The sequence below is a fragment of the Aquarana catesbeiana genome, linkage group LG05 (genome assembly GCF_042186555.1).
Source record: "Aquarana catesbeiana isolate 2022-GZ linkage group LG05, ASM4218655v1, whole genome shotgun sequence".
Classification (NCBI taxonomy): Eukaryota; Metazoa; Chordata; class Amphibia; order Anura; family Ranidae; genus Aquarana; species Aquarana catesbeiana.
This window is the reverse complement of record NC_133328.1, coordinates 645,576,291-645,595,846: the sequence shown is the minus strand read 5'-3', so window position 1 is coordinate 645,595,846 and position 19,556 is coordinate 645,576,291. Positions and strand designations below refer to the sequence as shown.

Genomic DNA, 19,556 nt, shown 5'->3' with positions numbered 1-19,556 from the left:
ATATCCTGTGATCTTAAATGTTTTATTGATTCGTTTTATGAGTTGTAGGTTCCATGGTACAAGTCCGCTTTGTTTTTTTTTGTTTTTTTTTACCTTTTTCGATGCTCCTAGAAATAAAAGGAAGGACATACCTTGTCTTCACCATCACAGAAGATCCTGGGACTTAGTCCGCTATCTGAAAAAAAGAAGAATACAGAGGTAAAGACACAGCAGATATGTCCACCACGTCACATACCATCCACATGTGTTACAAAGAAGTGTTTGGGGTTTCTATAACCTCCTCCCGGAGGGGCAAGAAGAGGCCTCAAACCACCCCAGCAATGATCTAGCAGAGTCAACAGGAGTGACCAGAGCTACTACCAGCCCGGACACGCTGGAAGACTTGCAAGAGGCTCCTAGACATAAAGGAAGGACGCACCTTCTATCCAGCCGTGGTCTTCACCATCACAGATGATTCTGGGAATTAGTCCGCTATCTGAAGAAAGAAAACAAAAAGTAAAACAGCATGTATATCCAGCACATCACATACCATCCATGTGTGCTACAAAGAAGTGTCCGGGGTTTCTATAACCTCCTCCCAGAGATACAGGAAGAGGCCTCAAACCACCCCAAAGATGATCTAGCAGAGTCAACAGGACTGGCCAGAGCTACTACCAGCCCGGACACGCTGGAAGACTTGCACAAGGCTCCTAGAAATAAATGCTGCCAAAATGAGTACCACATCCTATATAATAGCATAGAAAAAGATCAAAAAAAGAAAAGGCAGACTTTACAGGTACCAAGGAAACTACAACAAATAAAATAAGGTTTTATTGATTCATGTTAAAATCACAGGATATAAAAGCCATGGAATAACACATCTCTAGTGTACAATCATAAGTTCTTCACAACAGAAGTCACAAACCACAGAACTTTTGAAGATAATCCAAATAGGTCAACAAGTTTCACATTGGTGCTTCCTCAGGACCATTTTCACATGGTCATAAAAAAGTGGCATGTCAACTAAAAGAACCACCAGAGGCGTCCAGCAAAAACTAGAACTAAAAAAAAAAAAAAAAAAAAAAAGGAAGGACAGCCGATGTTTTGTCAGGAATAGTCACAAGAGGCAAAGGGATATATCTATAGATCGAAGGCAAGCATCAACCCAAAAGGTAGTGCAACCTCAACCTAACGATGGGTTATAAAAAAGGTGCCACCTACAAAGCCCCCACAATTTGATCATATATCTGCCAAAATGTATTCAAGAGAATGGTAATATAAAAAAAAAAATGCACATAAAATTCCTTCTAGTGGGAATACATATTATGGATCACCACCATAGACATCCCAAAGCCTACCCAAGGGGATTGTAATAATACCCAGGCTTTCTATAAGGATATGGTAACCAATTGCCAATACTGAAGGGTGCACTTCCTTAACACCGAACTAACATATAATGACTGCCACAAAAATTCAGGATCCAGCATGTGAAAAGGGTCCTGAGGAAGCACTCATGCGAAACACGTTGACCTATTTGGATTATCATGCTCAAAAGTTCTGTAACTCCGATCATGAAGAAATAGGATCGTACACTAGGAATAGGTTTTATCCCATGGCTTTTATATCCTGTGATCTTAAACGAATCAAAACTTTTTTTATGAGTTGTAGATTCCCTGGTACAAATAAAGTCCGCTTTTTTTTTTACCTTTTTTGATGCTCCTAGAAATAAAGGAAGGACGCACCTTGTATGCAGCTGTGGCCTTCACCATCACAGAAGATCCTGGGACTTAGTCCTCTATCTGAAGAAAGAAGAATACAGAGGTAAAACAGCATGTACATCCAGCACATCACAAACCATCCATGTGTGCAACAAAAGTGTCTGGGGTTTCTATAACCTCCTCCCGGAGGGGCAGGAAGAAGCCTCAAACCACCCCAGCGATGATCTAGCAGAGTCCACAGGAGTGACCAGAGCTACTACCAGCCCGGACACGCTGGAAGACTTGCACAAAGCTCCTAGAAATAAAAGGAAGGACGCACCTTGTATCCAGCTGTGGTCTTCACCACCATAGAAGATCTTGGGACTTAGTTCACAATCTGGAGAAAGAAGAGCAGAGGTAACGAAACAGAAGGCACCTCCACTACATCACATACCACTGACAAGCTTTTCCAAGAAGTGTCTGGGTTTTCTATAACCTCCTCCCGGAGGGGCAAGAGGAGGCCTCAAACCACCCCAGCAATGATCTAGCAGAGCCTACAGGAGTGACCAGAGCTACTACCAGCCCGGATACGCTGGAAGGCTTGCAAGAGGCTCCTAGACATAAAGGAAGGACGCACCTTGTATCCAGCTGTGGTCTTCACCATCACAGATGATTCTGGGAATTAGTCCGCTATCTGAAGAAAGAAAACAAAAAGTAAAACAGCATGTACATCCAGCACATCACATACCATCCATGTGTTCTACAAGGAAGTGTCTGGGGTTTCTATAACCTCCTCCCAGAAATACAGGAAGAGGCCTCAAACCACCCCAGGGATGATCTAGCAGAGTCAACAGGAGTGGCCAGAGCTACAGTCAGCCCGGACACGCTGGAAGACCTGCACAAGGCTCCTAGAAATAAATGCTGCCATAATTAGTACCACATCCTATAAAATAGCATAGAAAAAGGTCAAAAAAGGCAGACTTGACAGGTACCAGGGAAACTACAAAAAATAAAATAAGGTTTTATTGATTCATGTTAAAATCACAGGATATAAAAAGCCATGGAATAACATATCTCTAGTGTACAATCATATTTCTTCACAATAGAAGTCACAAACCACAGAACTTTTGAAGATAATCCAAATAGGTCAACAAGTTTCGCATTGGTGCTTCCTCAGGACCATTTTCACATGTTCATAAAGAAGTGACATGTCACCTAAAGAACCAGGGGAGGCATCCAGCAAAAACTGGAACTAAAAAAAGGACAGTCAAGGTTTTGTCAGGAATAGTCACGCCAATGGCAAAGGGATATATCTATAGATCGAAGGCAAGCATTAACCCAAAAGGTAGTGCAACCTCAACCTACCGATGTGTTATAAAAAGGTGCCACCTACAAAGTCCCCCACAATTTGATTATATATCTGCCAAAATGTATTTAAGAGAATGGTAATAATGTAAAAAAAATGCACATAAAATTCCTTCTAGTGGGAATACATATTATGGATCACCACCATGGACACCCCAAAGCCTACCCAAGGGGGATTGCAATAATACCCAGGCGTTCTTATAAGGATATGGTAACCAATTGCCAATACTGAAGGGTGGACTTCCTTAACACCGAACTGACATATAATGACCGCCACAAAAATTCAGGGTGCAGCATGTGAAAAGGATCCTGAGGAAGCACTCATGCGAAACACGTTGACCTATTTGGATTATCATTCTCAAAAGTTCTGTGACTCCTATCATGAAGAAATATGATTGTACAATAGGAATGTTTTATCCCATGGCTTTTATATCCTGTGATCTTAAAACTAATCAATAAAATTTTTTTACGAGTTGTAGATTCCCTGGTACAAATAAAGTCCGCCTTTTTTGTTACCTTTTTCGATGCTCCTAGAAATAAAGTAAGGACGCACCCTGTATCCGGCTGTGGCCTTCACTATCACAGAAGATCCTGGGACTTAGTCCGCTATCTGAAGAAAGAAGAATACAGAGGTAAAACAGCATGTACATCCAGCACATCACATACCATCCATGTGTGCAACAAAAGTGTCTGGGGTTTCTATAACCTCCTCCCGGAGGGGCAGGAAGAGGCCTCAAACCACCCCAGCGATGATCTAGCAGAGTTCACAGGAGTGACCAGAGCTACTACCAGCCCGGACACGCTGGAAGACTTGCACAAGGCTCCTAGACATAAAGGAAGGACGCACCTTGTATCCAGACGTGGTCTTCACCACCATAGAAGATCTTGGGACTTAGTTCACAATCTGGAGAAAGAAGAGCAGAGGTAACGAAACAGAAGGTATCTCCACCACATCACATACCACTGACAAGCTTTTCCAAGAAGTGTCTGGGGTTTCTATAACCTCCTCCCGGAGGGGCAGGAAGAGGCCTCAAACCACCCCAGCAATGATCTAGCAGAGTCAACAGGAGTGACCAGAGCTACTACCAGCCCGGACACGCTGGAAGACTTGCACAAGGCTCCTAGACATAAAGGAAGCACGCACCTTGTATCCAGCTGTGGTCTTCACCATCACAGATGATTCTGGGAATTAGTCCGCTATCTGAAGAAAGAAAACAAAAAGTTAAACAGCATGTACATCCAGCACATCACATACCATCCATGTGTGCTACAAAGAAGTGTCTGGGGTTTCTATAACCTCCTCCCAGAGATACAGGAAGAGGCCTCAAACCACCCCAGGGATGATCTAGCAGAGTCCACAGGAGTGACCAGAGCTACAGTCAGCCCGGACACGCTGGAAGACCTGCACAAGGCTCCTAGAAATAAATACATCCTATATAATAGCATAGAAAAAGGTCAAAAAAAAGGCAGACTTTACAGGTACCAGGGAAACTACAACAAATAAAATAAGGTTTTGTCGATTTACGTAAAAAATAAATAAACAAATAAATCAGAGGATATAAAAGCCATGGGATAACACATTTCTTCACAATAGAAGTCTCAAACCACAGAACTTTTGAAGATAATCCAAATAGGTCAACAAGTTTCGCATGGGTGCTTCCTCAGGACTATTTTCACATGTTCATAAAGAAGTGACATGTCACCTAAAAGAAGAACCTGGGGCAGTGTCCAGCAAAAACTTGGACTAAAAAGGGGCAGCCAACGTTTCGTCGGGAATAGTCACAAGAGGCTAAGATCGAAAGAAAAGCATCAACCCAAAAGGTAGTGCAACTTCAATCGACAGATGTGTTCTAAAAAAGGTGCTACCTACAAAGACCCCCCGCCCTCCCCCTAATTGGAATAAATATAAATCTGCCAAAATGTATCCAAGAGGATGGTAATAGAAAAAGTTATAGAAAACGCACATAAAATTCCTTCTAGTGGGAATACATATTACGGATCACCACCATAGACAGCCCAAAGCCTGCCCAAGGGGGATTGCAATATTACCCAGGCTTTCTATAAGGATATGGTAACCACTTGCCAATACTGAAGGGTGGACCTTCCTTAAAAAGGAGAAGTCCAGCCTGAGCTTTTTAGGCTTCTACTCTGGGTGACAGGAGTGCAATTCGTTTTGCACTCCTGTGACCCGTTTTCAGAGGAGAGCGGTCTGAAGTCCGCTGACCTCACTGCCATCAGTCGAGACCCCGCATCATCCCGACTTCCCAAGTCTGAATCCACCAGCTGCCTTGATTGATGGCAGTCTCAACAAGCCGCTGAGACGGCCGCTCCCCGCCCCACCACAGCTCATCGCTCCAATGAGCGTGGAGGATCAGAGCAGGAGAGATGCTGACTGACAGGCAGCATCTCTCCGCTCGGGGAGGGAAGAGAACCGAGCCATCGGTGGTGTTCGGTGGCTCGGTTCTCAGTGCAGACGCCGGGGGGTCAGCTACAGCATTGGTCTGATGCTCCATCCACCTAGACAAGGAAAAATATAAAAAAAAAAAAAAAAACAAAAGAAAAAAACCCCCATACTTCTCTTTTAACACCGAACGGACATATGAGTGCCACAAAAAGGATGCAGTATGTGAAAAGGGTCCTGAGGAAGCACTCGGGCGAAAACCGTTGACCCATTTGGATTATCGTGCTCAAAAGTTCTGTGACTCCGATCATGAAGAAATATGATTGTACACTAGGAATGTCTGTCATCCCATGGATTTTATATCCCGTTATCGTCAAGTGGACCTTCAGTCATTTTTTCATCTTTCCATTAAATCTTCTGCCCTTGTTGTTGTTTTAACTTTTGATAGTAAAACATTTTTTTTCTGCCAGTAAATACCTTATACAGCCCACTTCCTGTTTCTTGTCTGGTCATTAGCCTAGGCTAATGACATCATATACACACCTTTCTCACTCTCGTGAGAATTTGCAAGGAAGGGAGGTGGGAATGAGTCATAAGAGGGCCATTGAGAGCTGCAGAGCTTGGAGGTGTGCCTCTGTGTAAATCCTGGAAACAAACAGTTAGCTTCAGCTGCCCACAGTTAAAATGGCCGCAGTCAGACTCAGTGGAGGGAGATTTCTGCAGCATATTTGGCAAGTACAGAATCAGAGTATATATAAAATAATATGCAAAGTGGTCAGAGGGAAGCTTCAGTTATGTGAGCAGACTGCAGTTCCTCTAACACAAATCAATAAGACATTTTTTGTAGATGTCTTATTGATTTGATGTTGTAGATTCCCTGGTACAAGTAAAGTCCGCCTTTTTTTTTTTTTTACCTTTTTCGATGCTCCTAGAAATAAAGGAAGGACGCACCTTGTATCCAGCTGTGGCCTTCACCATCACAGAAGATCCTGGGACTTAGTCCGCTATCTGAAGAAAGAAGAATACAGAGGTAAAACAGCATGTACATCCAGCACATCACATATCATCCATGTGTGCAACAAAAGTGTCTGGGGTTTCTATAACCTCCTCCCGGAGGGGCAGGAAGAAGCCTCAAACCACCCCAGCAATGATCTAGCAGAGTCAACAGGAGTGACCAGAGCTACTACCAGCCCGGACACGCTGGAAGACCTGCATGAGGTTCCTAGACATAAAGGAAGGACGCACCTTGTATTCAGACGTGGTCTTCACCACCATAGAAGATCCTGGGGACTTAGTCCACAATCTGGAGAAAGAAGAGCAGAGGTAACAAAACGGAAGGTACCTCCACCACATCACATACCACTGACAAGCTTTTCCAAGAAGTGTCTGGGGTTTCTATAACCTCCTCCCGGAGGGGCAGGAAGAAGCCTCAAAACCACCCCAGCAATGATCTAGCAGAGTCAACAGGAGTGACCAGAGCTACTACCAGCCCGGACACGCTGGAAGACTTGCATGAGGCTCCTAGACATAAAAGAAAGGCCACACCTTGTATCCCAAATGTGGCCTTTACCACCTCAGAAGATCCTGGGACTTTGCTATCTGAAGAAGCATAGCAAAAAGGTAAAGACAGGTACACTATATTGCCAAAAGTATTGGGACACCTGCCTTTACTTACATATATACACACATATATATATATATATATATACACACACACACGTTAATGGCATCCCAGTCTTAGTCCGTAGGGTTCAATATTGAGTTGGCCCACCCTTTGCAGCTATAACAGCTTCAACTCTTCTGGGAAGGCCGTCCACAAGGTTTAGGAGTGTGTCTATGGGAATGTTTGATCATTCTTCCAGAAGAGCATTTGTGGAGGTCAGGGCATTGATGTTGGATGAGAAGGCCTGGCTGAGCAGTCTCTACTCTAATTCATCCCAAAGGTGTTCTATCGGGTTGAGGTCAGGGACTCTGTGCAGGCCAGTCCAAGTTCCTCCACCCCAAAACTCGCTCATCCATGTCTTTATGGCCCTTGCTTTGTGCACTGGTCCAAATCAAATTAGGGGGGGGGTTATGGTGTGGGGGTTGTTTTTCAGGGGTTGGGCTTGGCGCCTTAGTTCCAGTGAAGGGAACTCTTAAGGCGTCAGCATACAAGACATTTTGGGACAATTTCATGATCCCAACTTTGTGGGAAACAGTTTGGGGATGGCCCTTCCTGTTCCAACATGACGGCGCACCAGTGGACAAAGCAAGGTCCATAAAGACATGGATGAGCGAGTTTGGGGTGGAGGAACTTGACTGGCCTGCACAGAGTCCTGACCTCAACCCCATAGAACACCTTTGGGGTGAAGTAGAGCGGAGACTGCGAGCCAGGCCTTCTCGTCCAACATCAGTGCCTGACCTCACAAAATGCTCTTCTGGAAGAATGGTCAAACATTCCCATAGACACCCTCCTAAACCTTGACGACAGACTCCCCAGAAAAGTTGAAGCTGTTATAGCAAAGGTTTTGGCCAACCCAATACTAAAGCCTACGGACTAAGACGCCATTAAAGTTCATGTACAGGCTGGCGTCCCAATACTTTTGACAATATAGTGTATGTCCACCAGGTCACATAACATCTACGTCTGTTACAAAGAAGTGTCTGGGGTTTCTATACTCTCCTCCCAGGGGCAAGAAAAGACCTCAAACCACCCCAGCAATGATCTAGCACAGGAGTGACCAGAGCTACTACCAGCCCAGACACGCAGGAAGACCTGAAAGTGGCCCCTAGCCATGGAAAAAGGAAGCACCTTGGATCCAGCTACGTCTTCACCACCAGAGAGGATCCTGGGACATTGTCCACTACCTGGAGGGAGGAGAAAAGAAGGTAAAGAAACAGCAAATGTCCACCACATCACACACCATCCACAGGCTTTACAAAGAAGTGTCTGGGGTTTCTATAACCTCCTCCCGGAGGGGCAGGAAGAAGCCTCAAACCACCCCCAGCGATGATCTAGCAGAGGTCAACAGGAGTGACCAGAGCTACAGTCAGCCCGGACACGCTGGAAGACTTGCATGAGGCTCCGATGGACTTGGTTGGTCTGTGCCGCCTGCTCAATCAAAAACGCCCCATTTCCTTTGAACTGGGGGCTTTCTTCTGGTCCCAGCCTGGTGCGGACACTATAAATGACTCCATGCTGCTGAACCATGATTGAAGCGTCTGAGATTCCTACAACCTCCTCCGAGAGGGGCAAGAAGAGGCCTCACACCAGCCTGGGGAGGATCGAATGGAGTCTACAGGAGCAACCAGAACCGCAACCAGAACCGCAACCAGACACGTGCCGCCTTTCATATCCTTATCGAAATTACGATGAAAGTTATTGTCATGAATTTAAATAAACCCAAATTAAAGAAACCAAATTTTGTCCGAAACAACGATCTGAATCAAAAACAAATTTGAAATGTAAACATATTGCCCATTTCCTTTGTGTATTAGTGTTAGAATATATCCGTCTTCACAAAATTCAAATTTCAAAAAGAATAGAAGAAAACAGAAGTGGAAAAATAAAAAGGGGGGGGGGGGAATATAACTGTCTTCCAAAATTTGAAAATAGAATAAAAGAATAGAAAATAGAATAGAATGCAAAAAAAAAAAAAAAAAAAAGAATAGAATAAACCAAATGGAAAAAATAAAAATAATTTTATATATATATATATATCCCCACCTTCCAACTAAATTTGAAAAGAATAGAATAAAACCAAATAGAAAATAGAATGCAAAAAACAAAGGAATAGAAAAGAATAGAATAAAGCAGAATATAGACATCTTCCGAAATTCACGTTTTGAAAAGAATATAAAAAGAAAGGAATAGAAAAAAAAAAGGAGAATATAGACATCTTCTGAAATTTGAAAAGAGGTCCCTCAACATCCTGAGCCCCAGAGGAGGATCCCCCCCCCCATGCAGAGACCTCTTCAGTACTTAAGGTCCCCCATATGCAGAACTAAATGAGGGGGATCCACCTCCCAGAGCCCCCTAGAAATGCGCAGGTCCCCCATAACCTGAGCCCATGAGGATCCCCCTCCCCCCCAATACAGCACAGCTCTCCCTCCCATGTCCTGAGCCCCATGAGGAGGATCCTCCACTTACAGCCCATTACTGCACAGCTCCCCCCATATCCTGAGCCCCATGAGGATTCACCCCACCCAGAGCTCCCCAATACTGTACCAGACATGAGGCCCCTGAGGATCCCCCAATACTGCACACATCCCCCCCCCCCATATCCTGAGCCCATGAGGAGTATCCCCCCCAGTACTTGTCAGGCCCCCACCATATCCTAAGCCCAATGAGGGACCCCCCCCCCCCAGTACTGTACCAGACATGAGGCCCATGAGGATCCCCCCCAATACTGAACACATCCCCCATAACCTGAGCCCATGAGGATCCAGAACCCCCCAATACTGCACAGGTTCCCCCATATCCTGAGCCCAGTGAGGACCCCCCCCCCCCACCTGTACCAGACACGAGGCCCATGAGGATCCCCCCAAAACTGCATAGGTTCCCCCCCCCCATATCCTGAGCCCAGTGAGGACCCCCCCCCACCTGTACCAGACACGAGGCCCATGAGGATCCCCCCAAAACTGCATAGGTTCCCCCCCCCCATATCCTGAGCCCCATGAGGATCACCCTCAGAGACATGAGGCCCATGAGGATCCTCCCTCCCCATTCAGAGACCCCCCAATACTGCACAGGTTCCCCCATATCCTGAGCCCAATGAGTATCCCCCTCCCCCATCCTGAGCCCCCCCAATACTGTACCAGATATGAGGCCCCTGAGGATCCCTCAAAACTGCACACACCCCCCCCCCCCCATATCCTGAGCCCATAAGGAGGATCCCCCTACCCAGAACCCCCCCAGTACTTGTCAGGACCCCCCCCCCATATCCTGAGCCCCATGAGGACCCCCCCCCCATATCCTGAGCCCGATGAGGACCCCCCCCCCCATATCCTGAGCCCGATGAGGACCCCCCCCCCATATCCTGAGCCCGATGAGGACCCCCCCCATATCCTGAGCCCGATGAGGACCCCCCCCCCCATATCCTGAGCCCGATGAGGACCCCCCCCCATATCCTGAGCCCGATGAGGACCCCCCCCCCATATCCTGAGCCCGATGAGGACCCCCCCCATATCCTGAGCCCGATGAGGACCCCCCCCCCATATCCTGAGCCCGATGAGGACCCCCCCCCCATATCCTGAGCCCGATGAGGACCCCCCCCCCCCATATCCTGAGCCCGATGAGGACCCCCCCCTAGAGCCCCCCAATACTGTACCAGACCAAACATGAGGCCCATGAGGATACTCCCTCCCCATTCAGGAGCCCCCCCCAATACTGCAAAGGTCCCCCAATATCCTGAGCCCAATGAGGGCGCCTTCCCCCCAGTACTGTACCAGACATAAGGTACATGACGATTCCCCCCCCCCCCAAAAAACAGAACATGTTCCCCATAACCTGAGCCCATGAGGATCCTCACCCTGAGCCCCCCAATACTGTACCAGACATGAAGCCCCTGAGGATCCCCCAATACTGCACCCCCCCCCATATCCTGAGCCCATAAGGAGGATACCCCAATACTGCACCCCCCCCATATCCTGAGCCCATGAGGATCCCCCAATACTGCACCCCCCCCATATCCTGAGCCCATGAGGAGGATCCCCCCCAGTACTTGTCAGGATCTCCCATATCCTTAGCCTGATGAGGACCCCCCCAGAGCCCCCCCAATACTGCACAGGTTCCCCCATATCCTGAGCGCAATGAGTATCCCCCTCCCCCACCCTGAGCCCCCCCCAATACTGTACCAGATATGAGGCCCCTGAGGATCCCTCAAAACTGCACACACCCCCCCCCCCCCCCCCATATCCTGAGCCCATAAGGAGGATCCCCCTACCCAGAACCCCCCCCAGTACTTGTCAGGACCCCCCCCCCCCATATCCTGAGCCCGATGAGGACCCCCCCCCCCATATCCTGAGCCCGATGAGGACCCCCCCCCCATATCCTGAGCCCGATGAGGACCCCCCCCCCATATCCTGAGCCCGATGAGGACCCCCCCCCCTAGAGCCCCCCAATACTGTACCAGACCAAACATGAGGCCCATGAGGATACTCCCTCCCCATTCAGAGCCCCCCCCAATACTGCAAAGGTCCCCCATATCCTGAGCCCAATGAGGGCGCCTTCCCCCCAGTACTGTACCAGACATAAGGTACATGACGATTCCCCCCCCCCCCCCAAAACAGAACATGTTCCCCATAACCTGAGCCCATGAGGATCCTCACCCTGAGCCCCCCAATACTGTACCAGACATGAAGCCCCTGAGGATCCCCCAATACTGCACACATCCCCCCATATCCTGAGCCCATAAGGAGGATCCCCCAATACTGCACCCCCCATATCCTGAGCCCATGAGGAGGATCCCCCCAGTACTTGTCAGGATCTCCCATATCCTTAGCCTGATGAGGACCCCCCCAGAGCCCCCCAATACTACACAGATCCCCCATAATCTGAGCCCATGAGGAGAATCCCCCCCCCCCAGTACTGAACAGGTCCCCCTATATCCTGAGCCCATGAGGATCCCCCTTCAGAGCCCCCCAATACAGCACAGCCCCCCAGTACAGCACACACCTTGATCCCCATGAGGATGATCCCCCATCCCCCTCTACCTGATCACCAGCTCACCACGCGCAGCACCGGAAGTCCCTCCCCAACCACTTCCTCCCGGACTCGACCATCACACTCCTATCTCCCCCCATGTGCTGTTTGTGCCTCCACCCCCCGCAGTCGGTCGATCTGGACTCACCCCGACTTTTCATTACCGCCCGGATCCCTTCTCTCTCAGGGTGATGGCAGTAAAACGCCCATAACCGGCTTTGAGTAGCACAGCCCCCCCCTCCACACACTGTAATAATGGTCCAGTCCGGTGAGGGGGGGTGCAGTGCGGCTCAGTGACCAGCAGAGGGAGCTCCGCGTCACGCAGAGTGACGCTCATTGTCCGGCAGAGGGCGCTCCGATCCTCCCTGAGCGCTGGAGGAGCCGATTTCACACACCGACCTCCGATCTGATCGCGGGGTGCCGATGGAAATCGGACATTATTTGTAACCCCTTGAAGACCCGGCCTTTTCTGGCACTTTTTGTTTTACAAGTTCAATTCAGTATTTTTTTTTTTTTTTACTAGAAAATTACTTAGAACCCCCAAAACAGATTTTTGTTAGCAGAGACCCTAGAGAATAAAATGGCGATCGTTGCAATTTTTAGGTCACAGTATATTTGCGCAGCCATCTTCTAAACTCAGTTTCTTTTGCAAAAAAATTACATTTAATGCATTAAAAAAAAAAACACAATATATATGTGTATACCCCAATTTTTTGTAAAAGATGATGTTACACTGAGAAAAAAGATACCAAACATGTCATGCGGTAAAATTGCGCTCGTGGAATGGCGACAAACTACGGGACTTAAAAATCTCCACAGGTGACACTTTAACATTTTTATAGGTTACCAGTTTTGAGCTACAGAGGAGGTCTGGGGCTAGAATTATTGCTCTCGCTCCAACAATCGCAGCGATACCACACATGTGTGGTGCAATCACCGTTTACATATGTAATTGTAATACAATTATGTATTAATATTATGATCCCCTCCCAGTACTGCACAGGTTCCCCCCCCCCATACCCCGAGTCCCATGAGAAGGATCCCCCCACCCAGAGCCCCCTAGAGCTGCACAGGTCCCCCCCATACCCTGAGTCCCATGAGGAGAATCCCCCCACCCAGAGCCCCCCATATCCCGAGCCCAATGAGGAGGATACCCCCACCCAGAGCCCCTAGAGCTGCACAGGTCCCCCCATACCCTGAGTCCCATGAGGAGAATCCCCCCACCCAGAGCCCCCCATATCCCGAGCCCAATGAGGAGGATACCCCCACCCAGAGCCCCCCAATATCCCGAGCCCAATGAGGAGGATACCCCCACCCAGAGCCCCCCATATCCTGAGCCCAATGAGGATCCCCCACCCAGAGCCCCCATATCCCGAGCCTAATGAGGAGGATCCCCCCACCCAGAGCCCCCCATACCCCGAGTCCCATGAGAAGGATGCCCCCACCCAGAGCCCCCATATCCTGATTTCAATGAGGATCCCCCCCACCCAGAGCCCACCATATCTCGAGCACAATGAGGAGGATCCCCCCACCCAGAGCCCCCTAGAACTGCATAGGTCCCCCCCATACCCCAAGTCCCATGAGGAGGATCCCCCCATCCAGAGCCCCCCATATCCCGAGCCCAATGAGGAGGATCCCCCCCACCCAGAGCCTCCTAGAACTGCATAGGTCCCCCCCATACCCCAAGTCCCATGAGGAGGATCCCCCCACTCAGAGCCCCCCATATCCTGAGCCCAATGAGGAGGATCCCCCCACCCAGAGCCCCCCATATCCCAAGCCCAATGAGGAGGATCCCCCCACCCAGAGCCCCCTAGAACTGCATAGGTCCCCCCATACCCCAAGTCCCATGAGGAGGATCCCCCCACTCAGAGCCCCCCATATCCTGAGCCCAATGAGGAGGATCCCCCCACCCAGAGCCCCCCATATCCCGAGCCCAATGAGGAGGATCCCCCCACCCAGAGCCCCCATATCCTGAGCCCAATGAGGAGGATCCCCCCATCCAGAGCCCCCCATATCCCAAGCCCAATGAGGAGGATCCCCCCACCCAGAGCCCCCTAGAACTGCACAGGTCCCCCCCATACCCCAAGTCCCATGAGAAAGAACTTCCCACCCAGAGCCCCCCATATCCCGAGCCCAATGAGGAGGATCCCCCCACCCAGAGCCCCCCATATCCCGAGCCCAATGAGGAGGATCCCCCCACCCAGAGCCCCCTAGAACTGCATAGGTCCCCCCATACCCCAAGTCCCATGAGGAGGATCCCCCCACTCAGAGCCCCCCATATCCTGAGCCCAATGAGGAGGATCCCCCCACCCAGAGCCCCCCATATCCCAAGCCCAATGAGGAGGATCCCCCCACCCAGAGCCCCCATATCCCGAGCCCAATGAGGAGGATCCCCCCACCCAGAGCCCCCCATATCCTGAGCCCAATGAGGAGGATCCCCCCATCCAGAGCCCCCCATATCCCAAGCCCAATGAGGAGGATCCCCCCACCCAGAGCCCCCTAGAACTGCACAGGTCCCCCCCATACCCTGAGTCCCATGAGAAAGAACTTCCCACCCAGAGCCCCCCATATCCCGAGCCCAATGAGGAGGATCCCCCCACCCAGAGCCCCCCATATCCCAAGCCCAATGAGGAGGATCCCCCCACCCAGAGCCCCCTAGAACTGCATAGGTCCCCCCATACCCCAAGTCCCATGAGGAGGATCCCCCCACTCAGAGCCCCCCATATCCTGAGCCCAATGAGGAGGATCCCCCCACCCAGAGCCCCCCATATCCCAAGCCCAATGAGGAGGATCCCCCCACCCAGAGCCCCCCATATCCCGAGCCCAATGAGGAGGATCCCCCCACCCAGAGCCCCCCCATATCCTGAGCCCAATGAGGAGGATCCCCCCATCCAGAGCCCCCCATATCCCAAGCCCAATGAGGAGGATCCCCCCACCCAGAGCCCCCTAGAACTGCACAGGTCCCCCCATACCCTGAGTCCCATGAGAAAGAACTTCCCACCCAGAGCCCCCCCATATCCCGAGCCCAATGAGGAGGATCCCCCCACCCAGAGCCCCCCATATCCCAAGCCCAATGAGGAGGATACCCCCACCCAGAGCCCCCCATATCCTGAGCCCAATGAGGAGGATCCCCCCCACCCAAAGCCCCTTAGAACTGCACAGGTCCCCCCATACCCTGAGTCCCATGAGAAGTATCTCCCCTCCAAGGCCATAGAGGTGATTAGAGACAATCTGGTCTCTGTTAGCCTCAGTGACCAGGCGGTGGCACCGTTGGATCGTTGCAGCGCTGGTAAGAACAATAAGCCTGAGAGACACCGGAAAGCAGCAGGAGGGGAGGGGGAGGGGACATCCCCTTTTGCCGCTTTGGAAAGCAATCCAGTGGCTCATGAGCCGCTTGGACCTCTTTCATGGAAAAGTCAAAAAAAACACTGGGGGGTTATGGCTGATAGCTTCTCCTATAATTCCTGGCAAACCCCTTCAAACCGCAACCTATATATACGTATTGTAGTTGTCAAGTTGGTTAATACATTCATCTGATTTTATTTTTTTCTTATTGGTTCATTTTGTATCAAAACAATATAAACTAACCAATAAAAAAAAAAGAAAAAAAAAGAAAGCTTTGTGTATTAAAAATAACATCCGGTTCCCTTCAGCTCCGTTCATATCTGACCAATTTGGTTGCGCTGTTGGCGCGTTTTTTTGTGCGTTAAGATCAAACACTATGGGGGGGGGGGGTTATTTACTAAAGGCAAATCCACTGTTCACTTGCAAGTACATTCGCTGTAAATCCGAGGGGGACGTGCAAGGAGAATAAAAAAACAGCACATGATTGGATGATAAAATCTACACATGTGCAATTCGTTTAGTTCCAAATTCGTTTTTTAACGAATTTTGACAAATTCGTTAATTCCGAAATTTCCGAATTTCCGAAATTTTCAATTTCCGAAATTTCTGAATTCGAAAATTCGAAATTTTGGAAATTGTAAAAATTTGAAATTTCAGAAATTTGAAATTCGTAAATCGGAAAATTGGGAGATTCGGAATTCGAAATTCGGAAATTTAAAAATTTGGAAATTTGCAAATTCGGAAATCCAAAAATTCGAAAATCCGAATTTTCGAATTTCTAAAAACAGCAAAAAAACGAATGAAAGGAAAACGAACACATTTTTTGTCAGTGCACATGTCTAATAAAATCAGCAGAGCTTCCCCATCATTTCAGAGCTTCCCCTCAGATCTACAGTGACTGCACTTGCAGTGCAGAGTGGATTTCCCCTTTAATAAATCAACCCCCTATGTAATGTTCATCAACCCCTTCACCTCCGGAAGATTTACCCCCCCCTTCGTGACCAGGCCATTTTTTGCTATTTTGCACTGCGCTACTTTAACTGACAATTGCGCGGTCGTGCAACGCTGTACGCAAATAAAATTTATATCATTTTTTTACCCCACAAAGCTTTTGGTGGTATTTGATCACCTCTGCGTTTTTTTTTTTTTATTGTCCACTTATATATACAGCGGCAGGGCGGCCGCTCTGCGCCAGATCACGTACCTAGTACCTAGTACATGATCTGACACTTCCGGGTCTGGGGCGCGCACGGCACGCCGCCGGTGACCCGCTCCCGCTGTGATCACACACACACACACACAGCGGGAGCCCAGTGGCGGGGACCGCAGGCTCGATGTCCGCCGATCACCCCGCTGATCGTACAATACACAGGCAGAGCTGCACGATTCCGGCTAAAATGAGAATCGCGATTTTTTTTTCTTAGAGGATCGATCACGATTCTCGCGGCGTCACATCAAACAAAAAAAAAAAAATTGGGCTGACTTTACTGTTTCTTTTTTTTTTTTTTTTTTTATTCATTGAAGTGTATTTTTTCCCAAAAAATTGCGTTTGAAAGACCGCTGGGCAAATAGAGTGTGACATAAAATATTGCAGCAATTGACATTTTATTCTCTAGGGTCTCTGCTAAAATATATATATAATGTTTGGGGGTTCCAAGTCATTTTCTAGCAAAAAATATTGATTTTAACTTAAGAAAGAAGCGTCAGAAAAAGATTTAGGTGGTTAAACTTCCTGCATTTACAGTTATTGAAAACTTGGCAGACTGCCCGGATTTTTCTTTACACACAGAAGTTCTATCCTTTTGATCTAAGAAGGAAGAGTTAGTTACAATGTTTCAAGTTAAAACTTGGCAGACTGCCCGGATGTTTTCTTTTGACAGCAGAGTGAGCAGATAAGTCTCTCCACTTGTTATATGAAAGAATCGGCAAACTCTGCAGGAGAGATCATCAGGGGGGGGGGGGGGGGGGGGGGGTTTGAATCGAGATCACGATTTTTTAAACGATTAATTGTGCAGCTCTAATACACAGGCAGAACGGCGATCTGTCGGAAGAGAAAGCATGGATCCTGCGTTCCTGCAAAGCATGCCTTCCCTTACTAAAAGCACCCCCCCCCCACACACACAGTAGGCAAACACCGGCTAGGCACACAGTAAAACCCTTTGATCGCCCCCCCTGATGTTAACCCCCTTCCCAGCCAGTGTCATTAGTACAGTGACAGTGCATATTTTTGGCACTGATCACTGTATTGGTGTCACTGGTTCCCAAAAAAGTGTCAGTTAGCGTCCGATTTGGCCGCCACAATATCGCAGTCCCGCTATGAGTTGCTGATCGCCGCCATTACTAGTTAAAATGAATAAATAAATAAATAATAAATATACCATAGTTTGTAGACGCAAACCAATCTAATCAACATACGCTTATTGGGATTTTATTACCAAAAATATGTAGCAGAATACATATTGGCCTAAACTGATGAAGAAATATGATTTTTAATTTTTCATTGATGTGTTTTATATCAGAAAGTAAAAAATAAATAAATAAATTATATATATATATATATTATTTATTTTATTATTTTTTTTTTTACTTTCTGATATAAAACACATCCAATGAAAAATAAAAAATAAAAAATCATATTTCTTCATCAGTTTAGGCCAATATGTATTCTGCTACATATTTATATATATATATATTTTTTTTCAAAATAGTCGGCCTTTTTTCGTTTATAGTGCGAAAAAGAAACCAAAAAAAAAAAAAAAAACCGCAGAGGTGATCAAATACCACCAAAAGGAAGCTCTAATTGTGGGGAAAAAATGTCATACATTTTATTTATGTTACAGCGTCGCACGACCGCGCAATTGTCACGACCACGCAATTGTTACAGTAACGCCATTCCGTATCGCAACAAATGGCCTGGTCATGGGTCAACTCATAGCGGGGCTCCGATATTGTGCGCGGACAAATCGGACACTAACTGACACTAATGACACTTTTTGGGAACCAGTGACACCAATACAGTGATCAGTGCTAAAAATATGCACTGTCACTGTACTAATGACACTGGCTGGGAACGGTGTTAACATCGGGGGGGGGGGGGCGATCAAAGGGGTAACTGTGCGCCTAGCCGGTGCTTGCTGTACTGTGTGGGGGGGGGGGGTAAATCTTTTTAGCGGTTATATAAACGAAAAAAGACAAAAAAAAAACTATTTTTTTTTACTTTTTGATATAAAACATCCGATAACAAAACAAAAAAAAAATCTATAAAATAAAATCTCTTAATAAATTTAGGACAAAATGTATTCTGCATGCTACATGTCTTTGGTAAAAAAAAATCCCTGTCAGCGTATCGTATATCGATTATATATTATTGATTATTATATTATTGAATATTATTGATATAATATTGATATTGATTGGCTTGCGCCAAAGTTATAGCGTCTACAAACTATGGGATATATTGGAATTTCTATTTATTTATTTTTATACTAGTAATGGCGGCGATCAGCGACTTATAATGGGACTGCAATAGTGCGGCGGACAAGTGGACACTAACTGACGCTGGAGGGGGGGGGGGGGGGGGACTGACATCACCAGTGACACTAATACAGTGCTAATACTATACACTGTCACTGTACTAATGACATTGGCTGGGAAAGGGGTTGACATCTAGGAGCGATCAAAGGGTTAAACGTGTGCCTAGCCGGTGTTTATGTGTGCCGCTTTTCCTTGTTGTTTTCATTTCTCGCTTAGGAAACAACCGAATCCCCGGTCACAGCTCTGTGTTGTTTGCATTCAGAGAGCCGCGTTCGGTGGGAAAGATCAGAGCCGATCACCCAGGTGCCGGCGGTCAATCATTGGCTGGGACCCGGTGATTGCCATGTAATGTGACGAATCACAGCACAGCCGGACAGGCCCCGCCCCCCCTCCCCCCGCCTGAGCGCTCAGATCACATAATAGATACGTAATCCAGTGCAGGGAAGCTGATTTGCCGCCGTATAGCATCGCGATGTGGTCGGCAAGCAGTTAAAGCAATAGTAGACTGTAACAGAAAAAAAAGAATAGAGCTCTTGCAGGATAATGGCAGAAT

At 47.9% G+C, this 19,556-nt stretch overlaps 1 protein-coding gene and 11 non-coding genes across 12 annotated transcripts in view; all 12 read right to left on the bottom strand.

Moving 5' to 3' along the window:
- Nucleotides 1-6,717, bottom strand: part of LOC141146124 (uncharacterized) — a gene marked incomplete at its 3' end in the record, with an annotated part of 74,496 nt that extends 67,779 nt beyond the window's left edge. Inside the window, 10 exon segments of the mRNA XM_073632877.1 lie at nucleotides 132-175; nucleotides 419-475; nucleotides 1,722-1,778; nucleotides 2,017-2,073; nucleotides 2,314-2,370; nucleotides 3,595-3,651; nucleotides 3,889-3,945; nucleotides 4,186-4,242; nucleotides 6,394-6,450; nucleotides 6,630-6,717. Coding sequence (XP_073488978.1) covers nucleotides 132-175; nucleotides 419-475; nucleotides 1,722-1,778; nucleotides 2,017-2,073; nucleotides 2,314-2,370; nucleotides 3,595-3,651; nucleotides 3,889-3,945; nucleotides 4,186-4,242; nucleotides 6,394-6,450; nucleotides 6,630-6,717 — 588 coding nt within the window.
- LOC141146541 (small nucleolar RNA SNORA9) lies at nucleotides 256-388 on the bottom strand. The gene has a single exon (XR_012244934.1). It is a non-coding gene; the product is annotated as a small nucleolar RNA SNORA9 (small nucleolar RNA).
- Nucleotides 550-682, bottom strand: LOC141146548 (small nucleolar RNA SNORA9). The gene has a single exon (XR_012244941.1). It is a non-coding gene; the product is annotated as a small nucleolar RNA SNORA9 (small nucleolar RNA).
- Nucleotides 1,853-1,985, bottom strand: LOC141146545 (small nucleolar RNA SNORA9). Its single transcript, XR_012244937.1, has one exon. It is a non-coding gene; the product is annotated as a small nucleolar RNA SNORA9 (small nucleolar RNA).
- Nucleotides 2,151-2,283, bottom strand: LOC141146549 (small nucleolar RNA SNORA9). Its single transcript, XR_012244942.1, has one exon. It is a non-coding gene; the product is annotated as a small nucleolar RNA SNORA9 (small nucleolar RNA).
- LOC141146542 (small nucleolar RNA SNORA9) lies at nucleotides 2,445-2,577 on the bottom strand. Its single transcript, XR_012244935.1, has one exon. It is a non-coding gene; the product is annotated as a small nucleolar RNA SNORA9 (small nucleolar RNA).
- Nucleotides 3,726-3,858, bottom strand: LOC141146539 (small nucleolar RNA SNORA9). Its single transcript, XR_012244932.1, has one exon. It is a non-coding gene; the product is annotated as a small nucleolar RNA SNORA9 (small nucleolar RNA).
- Nucleotides 4,023-4,155, bottom strand: LOC141146537 (small nucleolar RNA SNORA9). The gene has a single exon (XR_012244930.1). It is a non-coding gene; the product is annotated as a small nucleolar RNA SNORA9 (small nucleolar RNA).
- Nucleotides 4,317-4,449, bottom strand: LOC141146538 (small nucleolar RNA SNORA9). Its single transcript, XR_012244931.1, has one exon. It is a non-coding gene; the product is annotated as a small nucleolar RNA SNORA9 (small nucleolar RNA).
- LOC141146536 (small nucleolar RNA SNORA9) lies at nucleotides 6,525-6,657 on the bottom strand. Its single transcript, XR_012244929.1, has one exon. It is a non-coding gene; the product is annotated as a small nucleolar RNA SNORA9 (small nucleolar RNA).
- A 105-nt stretch (nucleotides 6,718-6,822) lies between the features above and the next one.
- On the bottom strand, nucleotides 6,823-6,956 carry LOC141146550 (small nucleolar RNA SNORA9). The gene has a single exon (XR_012244943.1). It is a non-coding gene; the product is annotated as a small nucleolar RNA SNORA9 (small nucleolar RNA).
- A 1,409-nt stretch (nucleotides 6,957-8,365) lies between these two features.
- Nucleotides 8,366-8,500, bottom strand: LOC141146551 (small nucleolar RNA SNORA9). Its single transcript, XR_012244944.1, has one exon. It is a non-coding gene; the product is annotated as a small nucleolar RNA SNORA9 (small nucleolar RNA).
- Between the last annotated feature and the right edge of the window lie 11,056 nt (nucleotides 8,501-19,556).